The 13,889-nt window shown below is 40.4% G+C and overlaps 1 protein-coding gene and 1 long non-coding RNA gene across 4 annotated transcripts in view; one reads left to right on the top strand and one right to left on the bottom strand.

Annotated features, from left to right (window-relative positions):
- ANTXR1 (ANTXR cell adhesion molecule 1) overlaps positions 1 to 13,889 on the top strand; it is a 248,285-nt gene that overhangs the window by 78,815 nt on the left and 155,581 nt on the right. For all 3 annotated transcript variants that reach the window (XM_035001390.1, XM_035001391.1, XM_035001389.1), the window contains exon 10: positions 7,045 to 7,143. In XM_035001390.1, coding sequence (XP_034857281.1) covers positions 7,045 to 7,143 — 99 coding nt within the window. The remainder of the gene's footprint in view (positions 1 to 7,044; positions 7,144 to 13,889) is intronic.
- LOC118008025 overlaps positions 1 to 13,889 on the bottom strand; it is a 213,313-nt gene that overhangs the window by 49,662 nt on the left and 149,762 nt on the right. The window lies entirely within an intron of this gene.

Here is a 13,889-nt window from a genome sequence, read left to right as displayed (position 1 = left end):
GAACATTTACAACTAAAATTTTCCAGCAGTGGAGTGGATGGTCTGAACTCTCCACCCTTAGAGTTATGTGAGCAGTGGCCATCTGTAACCATATGCAATCCCCCTCTGGATGTTCTTTATAACTTTAAGTTTCCAAAGTCTTAATTCAATTTTAGCTAAGGCATTAATGGCTGGTTTTTTTTTTAAATGGCAAAGAATCCAGTATACCTGGAACTATTTTGCATTTTAACAGGAAGTCTTAATGGGGAAAGGGAGTAAGGAGAGTATCTAATCTGCTCTAATGAAAAAGAATTTCATTCAATGTCATGAGTTTAACTATTTGGAGAGAGAGCCTTCCCAGAACTCCTCCACTGTCAGAAGTTATAAATGGGCAGCCTACAAGCCCTCTCTGGTCTGCACACAGTTTCTTTTTGATCCACACTACATTTAAAACAAACAAACAAACAAACTTAAATTTATTGTTACCATTTAAAAATCTGATTTTACCTAAAAATTCAGATTTCCCCCTTGTCTTGAAAAATCAAATCTAGCAACACTGGGCCTGCATTTATTGCAAGGTGATGATTACTGGAGACTGAATAACTTCTCTTTTTAAAAGAAGCATGGACTCTTTCCAGTTCACCATACTCCCCACCATTCCCTATTACACTCCAATACCCAGGCCAAGCATATGGTTACTATTAGCATGGTGCTTATGTCTGTATTTACTGTACTTACAGTTCCTGTTCTAAAACATGTAGGGAGAGAGGTAGGAAGAGCCTTTAGGGCACCTTTGACATTACCTCCTTTTTAAATCGTGCTGCTTCTCTTTTAAAAGTTTCCTAATTAAATATTTTTGCCGATTAGCCTCTGTAATTAGGAGAGTTGGCCCCTTGTTAGATTGGCCTTGCCTCGTTTAGCTCCTCTCCAGGAAACGCGCCCTTTGCCGAAGTCTTAGTTCCTTCTGGTCCCACTTGGTTTGCCTGAAACTGGAATCACTCACAGTGTTCTCTGTAAGCAAGTTCTCCTGGAAGGAACTAATTGGAATCAAGTGAGCAACCTGCCAACTGTTGTACACATGAAGTTGTTGCAGTCCAGACACAAAAGGAGATTATATTTAGCTCCTCACATTGTCATTTCAGAAGCAATTTACCATTCCTACTGTGTTATTTCCCACTGTTGGTGGTAAAACTGGGCGGGTTCCCACAGAAAGAAGGCGGTTTTAGGCCTCCTGTTTACCATTTGGCCTTAAATGCTTAAAACAGACACGTTTAGGCAACATCGAACAGTGGTTTCATTTCTTTCACATTTCGTTGTTTCTCAAAGAGCTCAGGCCTGGCCCTTAGGCACCTCTTTAGAATGGCTTGTTTAACTCTCTGCTTGGTCCTTCCTTTTCATTTAAAGATGCTTCGGTTTGGAGGAACAACTCTCATACACTGTTAGTGGAAATGTAAAATGACACAATCACTTTGGAAAACAGTCCTGACAGCTTCTTTAAAAATGAAACATACTCCTGTCATCTGACCTGGCCATCCTACTCCCAGGTGTTTATCCAAGAGAAAAGGAAGTCTATGTCCAGACAGAGACGGGCACACAGATATTTATAACGGCTTCATTTTCAATAGCCAGAAACTGTGAATAACTCAAATGTTCATCAACAGGTGAGAGATAAACAAATTGTGGTTTATCCATACAATGAATGATACTCAGCAATAAAAAGGAATAGAGTATGTATAAATCTCAATAGTTATGGGTGAGTTTTAAAATAATTACACTTGGGGGGCGCCTGGGTGGCTCAGTCGCTTAAGCGTCTGCCTTCGGCTCAGGTCATGATCTCAGGGTCCTGGGTTCAAGCCCCGTGTTGGGCTCCTTGCTTTTCCCTCTCCCTGTGCCTGCAGCTCCCCCTGCTTGTGCGTTCTCTCTCTCTCGCTCTCTCTCTGTCAAATAAATAAATAAAATCTTAAAATTAACTAATTAATTAAATTAAATAATTACACTGGGTAAGAGAATCCAAACAAAAAGTGTGCTTACTGTATGATGCCATTTACATAAAATTCTAGGTCATGCAAAATAATCTTAAAACAACAGAGAGCAGATCAGTGGTTGCATGGGATCAGTGATTGTTCAGTCCTGGGGAGGAGCAGGAGTGAGAGATTACTAAGGGGCACTTGGAAACTTTTGAGAGTGACGGATGTGTTCACTATCTTGATTGTGGTATTGTCCCATGACTGCATACATATGTCAAAACTTGTCAAATTATATACTTTATATGCAAGTTATTACATGTCAGCCGATGCTGTTATAACCAAACAGCTCTAAAATTAAAAAGTTCTAGAATAATTTAAGTATCAGGAGACACTTAACACACATCAGTCTCTATTATATTTACATGTTTCATGTCACATTAAGCATCTAATAGGAAAGCAAATTTGAACTAACTCACAAGGTGAAACATTAGTAGCAATAATTTTGCACAAAAGTCTAAGGTGACTAGAGCAAATGGAGAATATACAGATGTCTCATTGTCAGATACAGTGAATAATAGGTGATCTTTATTGAGGTCATCTCAAAACTATGTTTTCCACATTTCAAAAAAAAAAATAAAACAAAAAGAAAAACAAAAGGAGGGAACAGAATAGAATAAGTTTATCCAACTATTCACAGACTTTTTTTTTCTTTTTTTTAATTGAGCTATAACTCATATACCATAAAATTCACCCTCTCAAAAAGTACAGTTCAGTGGTTTTTATTATATACACAAAGTTGTACAACCATAACCACTATCTAATTCCAGAATATTTTCATCACCCCAAAAAGAAACCTTATTCCCATTAAGCAGTCACTCCCCATTTCCCCTTTCCTCCAGCCCTGGCATCTGCCAGTTGATTTTCTCTCTCTATTGATTTGCTAAACTTTTCATATGGAAATGAAATGGAATGGAATCGTACATTATGTGGCCTTTCGTGTCTGGCTTCTCTCATTTGGAATAATGTTTTCAAGATTCATCCATGTGATAGCATGTGTCAGAACTTGATTTCTTTCATGGGTGAATAATATTCCATTGGTGAATACCATCTTCATCAGTTGATAGACATTTGGGTTGTTTCTACCTTTTTGCCATTATGAATAATGCTATCATGAACATACACTACAAGTTTTTGTGTAGACATACATTTTCAATTCTCTTGAATATATATGAAGGAGTGAAATTTGTAGGTCATAAGGTTACTGTATATTTACTTTCTTGAGGAGCTGCCAAACTGTTTTACCAAGCAGCTGCACCATTTTACATTTCCAACAGCAAGCTATGAGGGTTCTAATTTATTCACCAACACTTGTTTTTGTCCATTCCTCTTATTACAGCCATTCGAGTGAGAATGGAGTGATATCTCGTTGTGGTTTTGATCTACATTTCCCTAATGATTAATGCTGTTGAGCATCTTTCCATTCATTGACCTTATGAAACCTCAAAAAATAAGCAGGATTAGACCTGACCACACATGAATAAAGGACCACCTTCTCCTTCTTCTTTATTCCGTTTCTATACCAAGATATGTTATTATTCAGTCAATACTGAGGCTGACTCAGCCCTGGGTTAGGCACAGTCAAAAATTTTAAAGAAACAGAAATGATGGCCTCTACCATCAGGAAGTTTAAATTATAATTGAGAATAAAGTGATGAAAGAATCATAATAAACATATACCTCAAAGAATGTATATCTTAAAACATTGGATCAAAGATCATTTTCAAGTAGAAATTCCTCCCCAAAGCCCTACAACCCCTTGGCACTTCTTGTAGGAGCAGTCACCCAACAGGCAAATTGCCTAAAAACACTTAGCTTTACATATTGTGAAAAGTGGGTTTAGGGCTTTCTGGATACATAAACTTAAATCATCTGTCCTGGTTCTGGTGTGTCCTGGTTCTCACTTGCTGGCAGATTCAGGAGACACAGTTTTGTTACATAACTTGTATGTGTGACGACCTGACATTCCAGTCGGGCCGCAGGGTCAGACATTTGGACTCTTCTGGAACCCAAATGTGCACAGGAGCACAAAACCGTACCAAGCAGGGTGGGGGCGCGCCTCTGCTCTGCTGTGCTTCCACGAGCATCGTTGCCCCCATCTTCTCCCCAGGCCCAGGGGGTTAAATTGTTCCCTTTCCGCCGCGGCCACGTCATGGATTCCGGCTGCCTTTCTCTCTAAACACCCTGAGGTCAGGCCAAGCAGACATGTGGGCAGGCTTTTTTTTTTTTTAACAGAGGCTTCAGCAGCTGAACTGGTAATGCTAGAATGTGGTGTTAGAGAAGAGAGCTTGGCACAGGGCCTGCCATTTCCAGAGTCTTGTCTCCTTCCGCTAATGTTTGAGGAAACAAGAGAAGGAGCACAGCAGTGAGGCCGAAAACATGTTGCATCAGCAAAAGTGTCCAATGGCAGATTGCTGGATGTCTGACGTTCAAAATAAAAAGCAGACGTAACTTTCTATAGGCGTAAATGAGTAAATAAGATACAATGAGATTCTTCCACTATGCTTGACACTTAATAGAATGCTTGTTGAAGCAACTGCGTCATCAGCCACATGCCTGGCAGACTTCTAAAGAAAATTATTAAGTCCATCCTTCTAAACTTAGCAATCGTGCATATGCATCAACATGCATGTGTTAATCCTTAATATTCATAGGACTTGTGATCCTGAAAAACCATTTGCCCACGACCTTAACTACCATAGTTCAAAACTAAGGCAGTGAACACTTGGATACTCCCTGTTTTGCTTACAAATTACATGACCTTGGGCAAGTCATTTAAAATGTCAAAATCTCAATTTCCTTATTATTAAGGTCCTTTATGCTTCCAAAAAGCATTCTGTTCTAACTTGTATTCTTTGTAGCACATACGGTACCTCCACATTCTCTTGCTTGGGTTTCAATTTCTTGCTTCTTGCTTCCCCATCCGGGCCAGCCCCACTTTTCTGCAAACTTGTCTAAAACTAAAATAAAATAAACCTTTTAAAAATCACAGCATCAGTCTCTAAATTGGTCACATGTCAAAGACGATGGGGATCCATTTCAACATAATGGCCCAGTCCTAAGGGCATGGCATTTGATGCCCGACACACCTGGATTCCCTGCTCTCCTCTGACAGCTACAAGCTGTGAGATCTGGGACAAATGACCGAACCTCACTCGGCTCAGTTTTCTCATTTGCACCTCCCTGGGCTGTGGTGAGGCTGAAATGATGTTGGACATAGACAAGGCTTAGCACAGGACTTGGCACCCAATGAGGCAGCCGCTAGTAACCGGTAATATTATCTCGGCATACATGATCTCTAAATTAGTTTCCTGGGAATGAAGGTGACTTGCACTCATGACTTTTATTAAACTTTGGAAGAGTCTAGTTTTCTAATTCCATTCATCCTCCAACAAAAATGTCCAATTGTATAGCAATTTACAGTTCAGGATCCACTTTCACAAATATTGCCTTTTCCCTCTGACTTTTAGTCTATTTCTTTTTTAGATGCCACCCAGCATTATCCAAAGCCCCAATTTTTATACACAAAAGAATGACCAAAAAAAGAAAAAGAAAGGAAGGAAGAAAATAGAGCATGGACTATTAGTTACTATCAAACTTAAGCAAATATTTCTAAACATTCAGCTAATAATTTCACTGTTGTTTTTTCTTTTTGTAAGACTATTGTAAAGGATCACTATTTTTATTCCACAGGGATTTTCTTTCTTTTTTTTTTTTTTAAGATTTTATTTATTTTAATTGTCAGAGAAAGAGCACAAGCAGGGGGAGCGGCAGGCAGAGGGAGAAGCAGGCTCCCTGCTGAGCAGGGAGCCCGATGCGGGACTCGATCCCAGGACTCGGGGATCATGACCCGAGCCGAAGGCAGACGCTTAACGACTGAGCCACCCAGGCGCCCCGTCATTTTTATTTTTAATGTTATCAATTTGATTTGTGTGGTAAAAGCAATAATTCATCAATTAAATTTACCAGGGACAAACCTTAACTACTTTTATTTTAATTGTCAGAGAGAGAAAGAGCACAAGCAGGGGGAGGAGCAGAGGGAGAGGGAGAAGCAGGCTTCCCGCTGAGCAGGGAGCCCGATGCGGGGCTCGATCCCAGGACCCTGGGATCATGACCTGAGCTGAAGGCAGACGCTTAAAGACTGAGCCACCCAGGCGCCCACCACAGGGATTTTCTTAAGTACGAGTTCACCATGCATTATGGTAATGTGAAATTAACATGCAGGGCCAGAGACCTGCAAGTGATCTTCTCTCTTCTGTTTAGAGAGAAGCCAGTGCTACACTGAGGGGCCATCGTCCGTTCAAGCAGATAATGCCAGACAGTGGCCACTGGATAAACAAGATTTTGATTTGTTGCTAAGTACAACCATTCCCACATAATCCTAGGTCCTACTGCTGTATGCCCACCAGAGACAGGAGGACCTGAAGCCGTGTCAAGTAATTCCTGACCTAATGCAACGTTTCTCTAGTGGTGGAAGAAAAGACACCACCACCAGACAGTGCAAAATCCCTTACCACACCATTCAGGACAGACTGTGGATGCCATAAGACTGTGATTTTCAAAAAAAAAAAAATTTTTTAGGTTCCTCAGGCTCTACAGAAATCCTTTCAGGGGAATCCGGACACAAGAGATGCTGAGTTGATTGGAGGAGAGGTGGCGAGCCCCCTCCTCCGTGGCCCCCTGGCTGCAGGAATCACAGCTTTTAAAACTGCCAGGACTTGAGAGACGGGTGAGATTTGAATGGACAGAGAAGCGGGGAACAGGGCATTCCAGGTAGGAGGAATAACAAGGGCAAAGAGGCAAGAAGGTAGGAATTCAAAGTAAGACATCGTACGCCTTCCTCGTGGACACCTAGTGTGATAAGGAGGTGGTAAGTAAGTGGTAAAAGGCACCCACGTGGTTTTGGGTTCCAACTTGAGCCAGCGTCCAACTATTTTAAGCCTGGCGAAACAGTTAACAAATGCCCTACATCAGGGCAGATGGGAAACGTAAGGTTAACGGACTGCAGTCAGATGACGTGACTTGTCCTTATTCCTTTCAGAATCATTTCAAGTAGTTGTAAGAGGAAACGGCTTCCGACACGCCCGAAACGTGGACAGGGTCCTCTGCAGCTTCAAGATCAACGAGTCAGTCACCCTCAGTAAGTTCTTGCAGAGTTGTGGGTCTGCTCAGCCTGCTTTGGGGAGGGGGGCCCCAACTCCACCTGCCATATGCCTGGTCCCCCACAGGGGACCTCACGGAGAAGGGCCTTCCTTGGTGGACGGGCCTCCCGAGGGGACCTATCTCGCCCCAAAGCTGTCCTTGTTCCTGTCAGGAAAGGCAGGAGGGCACCTGAGTCTCAGTCCACCGATGTCCACGCTAAGTCACTCTCTCTGGTGGCAGTGCTGGTGCTGGGTGCTTAGAGCTCGGGAAGCTGGGTGTTCCTTAACAAAGGACTAGGTACTGTCAATCGTAAGAGTGAAAAATAGATGGTCTAAATTTATGAATTCTGAATAAACCAAAAGGCAAACTGTTAGGCTTGCATGTGTAGATTCTGGAAGTTTTTCCGATCTGGATGATTCTTGCCTCGAGTGGCCAAGAAATTCTTATCACAGTGAATACCTGACATGAAATACAGCAATATGGAAGGAAAACAAAGTGCGCTTCATGCGAAAAATGAATTATCATGGCACTGGCACTTTTTTTTTTTTTAAAGATTTTATTTATTTATTGGAGACAGAGAGAATGAGAGACAGAGAGCATGAGAGGGAGGAGGGTCAGAGGGAGAAGCAGACTCCCTGCCGAGCAGGGAGCCCGATGTGGGACTCAATCCCGGGACTCCAGGATCATGACCTGAGCCGAAGGCAGTCGCTTAACCAACTGAGCCACCCAGGCGCCCATGGCACTGGCACTTTTAAAAGACATTTGTAGCAGGCAAGTTCTTAATTTAAAGACATATGTGATTCGTGCGGCTGTCCAGGAGAGGTGGGGAAGTCTGGTTATGGGGAGAATAGATGGCCAGGAGCCCTGGTTATTATTCACTATCTGCAGTGACAAATGGTAAGAATACACTACATTTTGTGTAACGTTGTGTCCTTCTAAATGTCTCACATCTCTGTGCCACGGTAGCTGTGGGAGGGAGGAGGATCAAGGAGCCCGGGGAGACGCACGTGTATTGACTCGGCTGTGACTCTAGGGTCGGCCTCCTCATAGCCTTATGGCATGGGTGCTGTCTTGCTTTTATAAAGGAAGAATTGAGGGGCATGTCTTTTTTCCTCCTTAACCTCTTAAAACCCTCTTGAATATTTAAACTGAGATAGGTATTGGCTTCCTTACAAACATCTGGAATTCCGGATATCATCATACTCATATGATTGGAATATTTCCAAACATTTGAAACATTCAGTTCATTTTCTTGATACTTGGAAATGCTCTCACACATCCAAAAAGTACATGCAATTTGAAATCATTTCGAAAAATCCCCGACTAGTCATAGTGTGAAGGTTGGACTTGTGCACTCTTCCGAGTTCCTCCGTTCTCTTCCCTTTGATTGTGATGTCACTCAAATACACCTGCCCTCTCTTCTTAGCCAAAATCTCAAATCTAAGATCAGAAAGTCCTGAGGGTTAACCTCAAAGATGTCAAGCCTTCCCATGTAGGCTTCCTAGACAAGCGAGCCTTCGGACCCAACCCGTCTCTAAAGATGAATGGAAATGGGGGCAGCGTGGCCATTGCCTGAAAGGTTACACAGAGATGCTGTGTTCGTATAACATGAACTGCGGATGTGCTCTGGATTTGTAGAGTGACATTCTGAAGCCCTATTTTCCAGCTTCTCTATGAAATTTTCTTTCTTGGGACACCCAACTCATCCTCTTTCTTCCTATTCTCTTCCTTTCCTAATATATACTTGCAAACACCTGCACAAGCTCTCCACTTCATTCATATTCAAAAACAAATAAAGGTCATAGGGGTAGGGATCTGGCTGAAGCCACAAGCCTCATTGTGCTTGCTGCACAGCGCTGACAGTTTGGGGCAGAGGAAGGCAGTGACTCAGGCATATGACATCCTGCAAGCAATTCTCCTACACGCAAACATACGGTTATTAAAAATATCCCAAGTGGGGGGGGGGTGGGACACCTTCGTGGCTCAGTCGTTAAGCGTCTGCCTTCTGCTCACGTCATGATCCCAGGGTCCAGGGATCAAGCCCCACATCATGCTCCCCGCTCAGCAGGGAGCCTGCTTCTCCCTCTCCCACTCCCCCTGCTTGTGTTCCCTCTTTTTTTTTTTTAAAGATTTTATTTATTTATTGGAGACAGAGAGAATGAGAGACAGAGAGCATGAGAGGGAGGAGGGTCAGAGGGAGAAGCAGACTCCCTGCCGAGCAGGGAGCCCGATGCGGGACTCGATCCTGGGACTCCAGGATCATGACCTGAGCTGAAGGCAGTCGCTTAACCAACTGAGCCACCCAGGAGCCCTGTTCCCTCTCTTGTTGTGTCTCTCTGTCAAATAAATAAATAAAATCATAAATAAATAAATAAATAAATAAATAAATAAATAAATAAATAAAATCCCAAGGGGGAAATACTGTAATTGGGAAAAAAAACACTTGTCCTTTGTTCATTAATTCACCTGCTCATTTCCATTCAGTAAATGATATGAACAAGAAACTATGAGGACAGAAGAGATGAATAAATTTTAAAATACAGCATAGTCGAATCTACATTTTTCTCTCAACCTTATGCATGTAACAGTCTCTACTGAGTCACCTCTGTGAAATAAAATAAATTTAGATTCCTTTACTTTTCCCAATCCCCTTTCCTATCTCTAGATCCCAAGTTTTAAAACATTATCTATTTTCATTTTTATAGTATGTATTTCCTCTTTCAAGATTTTTTCCTAAATGCTGCATTAGATTTTATAACAGGAAGAGAATATAATGCCATTATCAATCAGAAAAAGATTAATTGATGGCCCAGTGATGAAGCTAGGACTGTTGTGGCTCCAGTCAGTTCAAACATGGTGCAGGCCCCATAGTCTTTGACAAATAATACAATAGCAGATTCTATAAAGCCAAAACTGCACATAAAAAAACAGATTGAAGAATTAGATTTATAGTGGAAGATGCTGACATGACTTTCTAAGTCTTCGAATGAATAATAAAAAAATTAAAGATATAGAGCAGGTATATAGATATGTTTTTAAATGGCTATGAACAGCCCTAAACATTTATTGTACTGACACAAACAAAATGCCAATATTTAAATATAACACCTACTTCTCTCCCACATTCCTTTGCTTAAAAATAAAATCAATGAATCAACCATTTAGAAATCTAAAACAATTTCTGGACTTGCATTCAATATACTAGATCCAAAAATTCTGGATGAAATATGATTTTAAAATTTCCAAGGGTGCCCGGGGGGCTCAGTCAGTTGAGCGTCTGACTCTTGATTTCAGTTCAGGTCATGATCTCAGGGTCATGGGATCAAGCCCCACATCAGACTCCATGCTCAGCACAGAGTCAGCTTAAGAGTCTCTCTCTCTCTCCCTCTCCCTCCACCCCCACCCCATTCCCACTCTAAATAAGTAAATAAATAAATAAATAAAACCTTTAAAAAATGTAATGTGTGACCCTGCTCAAAAGAAGGAAACCCTCAGGTATAGAAAATAAGGGAATGCAAAATCTGAGCAGGAAGCAAAGCTGAGGAGGCTCTAGTCCTGGGGGTCTGCCGGCCGAGATCCCAACACTGATGCAGACATAGGACATCAGCCTGTGCAAGGCAGCAGGCAAGAACAGAGCCCCCTGCAGAATTCAGCTCCAAAGGGCTATACCACACATTAACTGGGATTGGAAAAGCTGCTCAGTGACTCAAATAAGCAAGGGAGTAAAGATAAGATGTTATACCACCCAGATGATACAGAAGCACCAAGTCAGGAAACAGACCCCAGAATGTGTCCACAACCATTCTGATCCCTTGGCCCTGGCAGTGGCAATGCACATCTAAGCCAACATACAGCACTCCTGTGGCCAACAGCCCCCACTGAAGAAGAGCTCACAGCACCACATGCCCAATCAGATGAAGATGGATGAAAGAAAGAGAAGAACAAGCAAGAAAACGGGACTGGAGAACAATTTGAAAGATCATGTAAATAAACACATTTAAAGTGTGTAGAGAGATCAATAAGACCAAGGGGAAGACCATTCAACAAAAGCAGATCTGCAAAAGAATCTAGTGTAAATTCTAGAGTTGAAAAAGTTTATTCACTGAATTGCAATTTAATGGATGGATTTAGCAGTGTGATTAGACAGAGGGGAAGATGACATGCATGAACTAGAAAAGAAAGACAAGAAAATCCAGCCAAAGCACCAGAGCCAGATTATTTTCACCCAAGTTTTGTAAGACTTTAAAGGACAGATGATCCATATCTGAAACATACAAAGCAAATAGAGAAAAAAAATCTTAATTCATTTTATAATTACATAATCTTCATTTTTTAAAAAAAACTAGACAAAGACACTAGAAGTAGAGAATATTTGAGATCAAGCTCATTGAAGACATCTAATAAAATGCTGTCAAACAAAATCCAGCAATGTATCTAAAAAGAACCAGCATAGGTAAGACAATTTTGAAGAATGAGTGGGAATTTGTCTCTTATATATATAGCAAAACATTTTATGCCAAGAAGGTATCAAAATTCATTATCCATTCCAAATTTTAAAATATGTAGTTTTAGAAAACTAGGAATAGGATAAAACTTTTTCAGCACAATAAAAAAACATATCTAGATATGTGAATTCAAAACTTGACATCATTGAATAGTAAATCACTACGTAGAGGTATTCACTTTATAGTTAGGGGGAGAAAAAACAGGACAACCTGTTTTATGATTATTATTTAATATTGATCTGAAAGTTCTAGCAGCCATCCAGTAGAACTTTCTGTGATGATGGAAATGGTCTAAAATGGTAGCTAATGGTAGTCGCAAGCCACAGGTGGCTACTGGGGACTTGAAATGTGGCTAGTGCAATTGAGGAACTGAATTTTTAATTTCATTTCACGTAAACGAAATTTAAACTTAACTTAAATGTCAACAGCCACTGTGACTAGTGTACTGGTCAAGGCCATGGGTATCACAATAACACAAGAAAACTAATGAGAGATCTAAGTACAGGAAAGGCGGTCAAACATCATTACTTCAAAATGTTGATTGTATCCTTCTGGAAAACTAAAGAGAATCAATAAACTACTAGACTAATAAGAAGGTTATTAAACTGGATGATTTTGAAATAAATATCTACCTTATAATAATCAATAGTTTTGTCAGAGTTCAGTAATGATCAATTAGAATGTATCCCAGGAGAAATAGAGCTATGACACAAGAGATCTAGTAAGAATTAATATAACAAAACTTGGTGAGGGATATGAAAGTATAAATAAACGGAGAAGCAGTATAGATTCATGCACAGGCACTGGAACCAAACCACCCAGGAAAAGAACCATGGCAAGTTACTTAACAGCTTCATGCCTCAGTTTCCCTCTCCGTAAAATGAGGATAGCAATAACAGCTCCTCTCTCATGAATTGCTTCGAGGCTTAAATGTGGGGAGTGGGGCTTAGAACAGGACCTGGCACACAGTAAGCAGTCAGTCGCTGTTGGCTATTGGTATTAATTAATAATTACGACTCTCACCATTATTAAATAGAGTGGCAACTGAGTATTGTAAAGACATCAGTTGTCTTCAAATTAATATTTACTTTTAAATCAATCCCAATGAAAATTCCAATGGGACTTTTTAAGTTAACAAAATAATTCTAAACTTTATAAGGAAGAATAAACATTCAAGAATGGCCAAGAAAAATGTGGAAAGTTGCTGTAGCTGATTTTTAAGATGCATAAAAGAGCTGCGGTAATTGGTAACTGAAACGATGTATAACCGGTGCTACAAAAGGCACACTGAGCTTTGGAACAGGAAAAACAAAGGCCATAAACAGAGCCAAACACTTACGTGAATTTGGTATAAAATAAAGTGACCTTCTATTCAACAGGAAAAGAATGGATTATTCCCCCAAAATGGTGTTGAGACAACTGGCTAACCACTTGGAAAAACAATTCAGTGAGATTTCTATCTCACACTTTACATTGAAACAAATTCCAGATGAAAAATTTAAATGTGAACATGAAACTATAAAAGTTCTAGAAGGAAACAAAAATAAATATTTACGTCATTGTCTAGTAGGGAGAGGCTTTTTAAGCATAACACTGGAGCGAGAAAGAATAAAGGGAAAATTTAATAGTGTGGGTGCATATTTTTTATTTTTCTGTTACCGTCCCCTCAAAATCTAAAGGGAACAGAAAACTAGCAAAATTATTTAAAAGACATATAAAAAAGAGTCAATAACCTTAACATACAGACTGCTCTTAAAATCAGTAAAAGAAAAAAAAAGTGAGCACATCAGTGGATGAAAGCTATGAAAAGGAAATTTACAAGAACAATAGTGGTCAGCAAACATATGGAAAATGCTAACTGTAACCAAAGACATGCAAATTGAATAATCTATCAACCTGGCAAAGATTAACAATACAATGCCCGGTATTGGCAAAAAATACAGGGGAACAGGTGTTTTCATTCATCATTGGGACACCATTAAATCTTTTAAAAGGCAATTCTTAAAATGAAGCAACTGCTTTTATATATTTTTGACCCAGAATTTCCATTTCGACTTCCTCAAAAGGAAATGATTGGGAATATTTACAAGGACTTGGCTACAAGAATGTTCATCCTGATTCTGCTTATGATAGCAAAAGGAAAAAGAAAGAGAAAGAGGGAGAGAGGGGGAGGAGGAGAGGAAGGAAGGAAGGAAGGAAGGAAGGAAGGAAGGAAGGAAGGAAGGAAGGAAGGAAGGAA

Source organism: Mirounga leonina, unplaced genomic scaffold (genome assembly GCF_011800145.1).
Source record: "Mirounga leonina isolate KUSES-001 unplaced genomic scaffold, KU_Mleo_1.0 Mir_125, whole genome shotgun sequence".
NCBI classification, from domain to species: domain Eukaryota; kingdom Metazoa; phylum Chordata; class Mammalia; order Carnivora; family Phocidae; genus Mirounga; species Mirounga leonina.
Note: the sequence above shows the minus strand (reverse complement) of the source record. Positions and strands in the feature narration are given on the sequence as shown.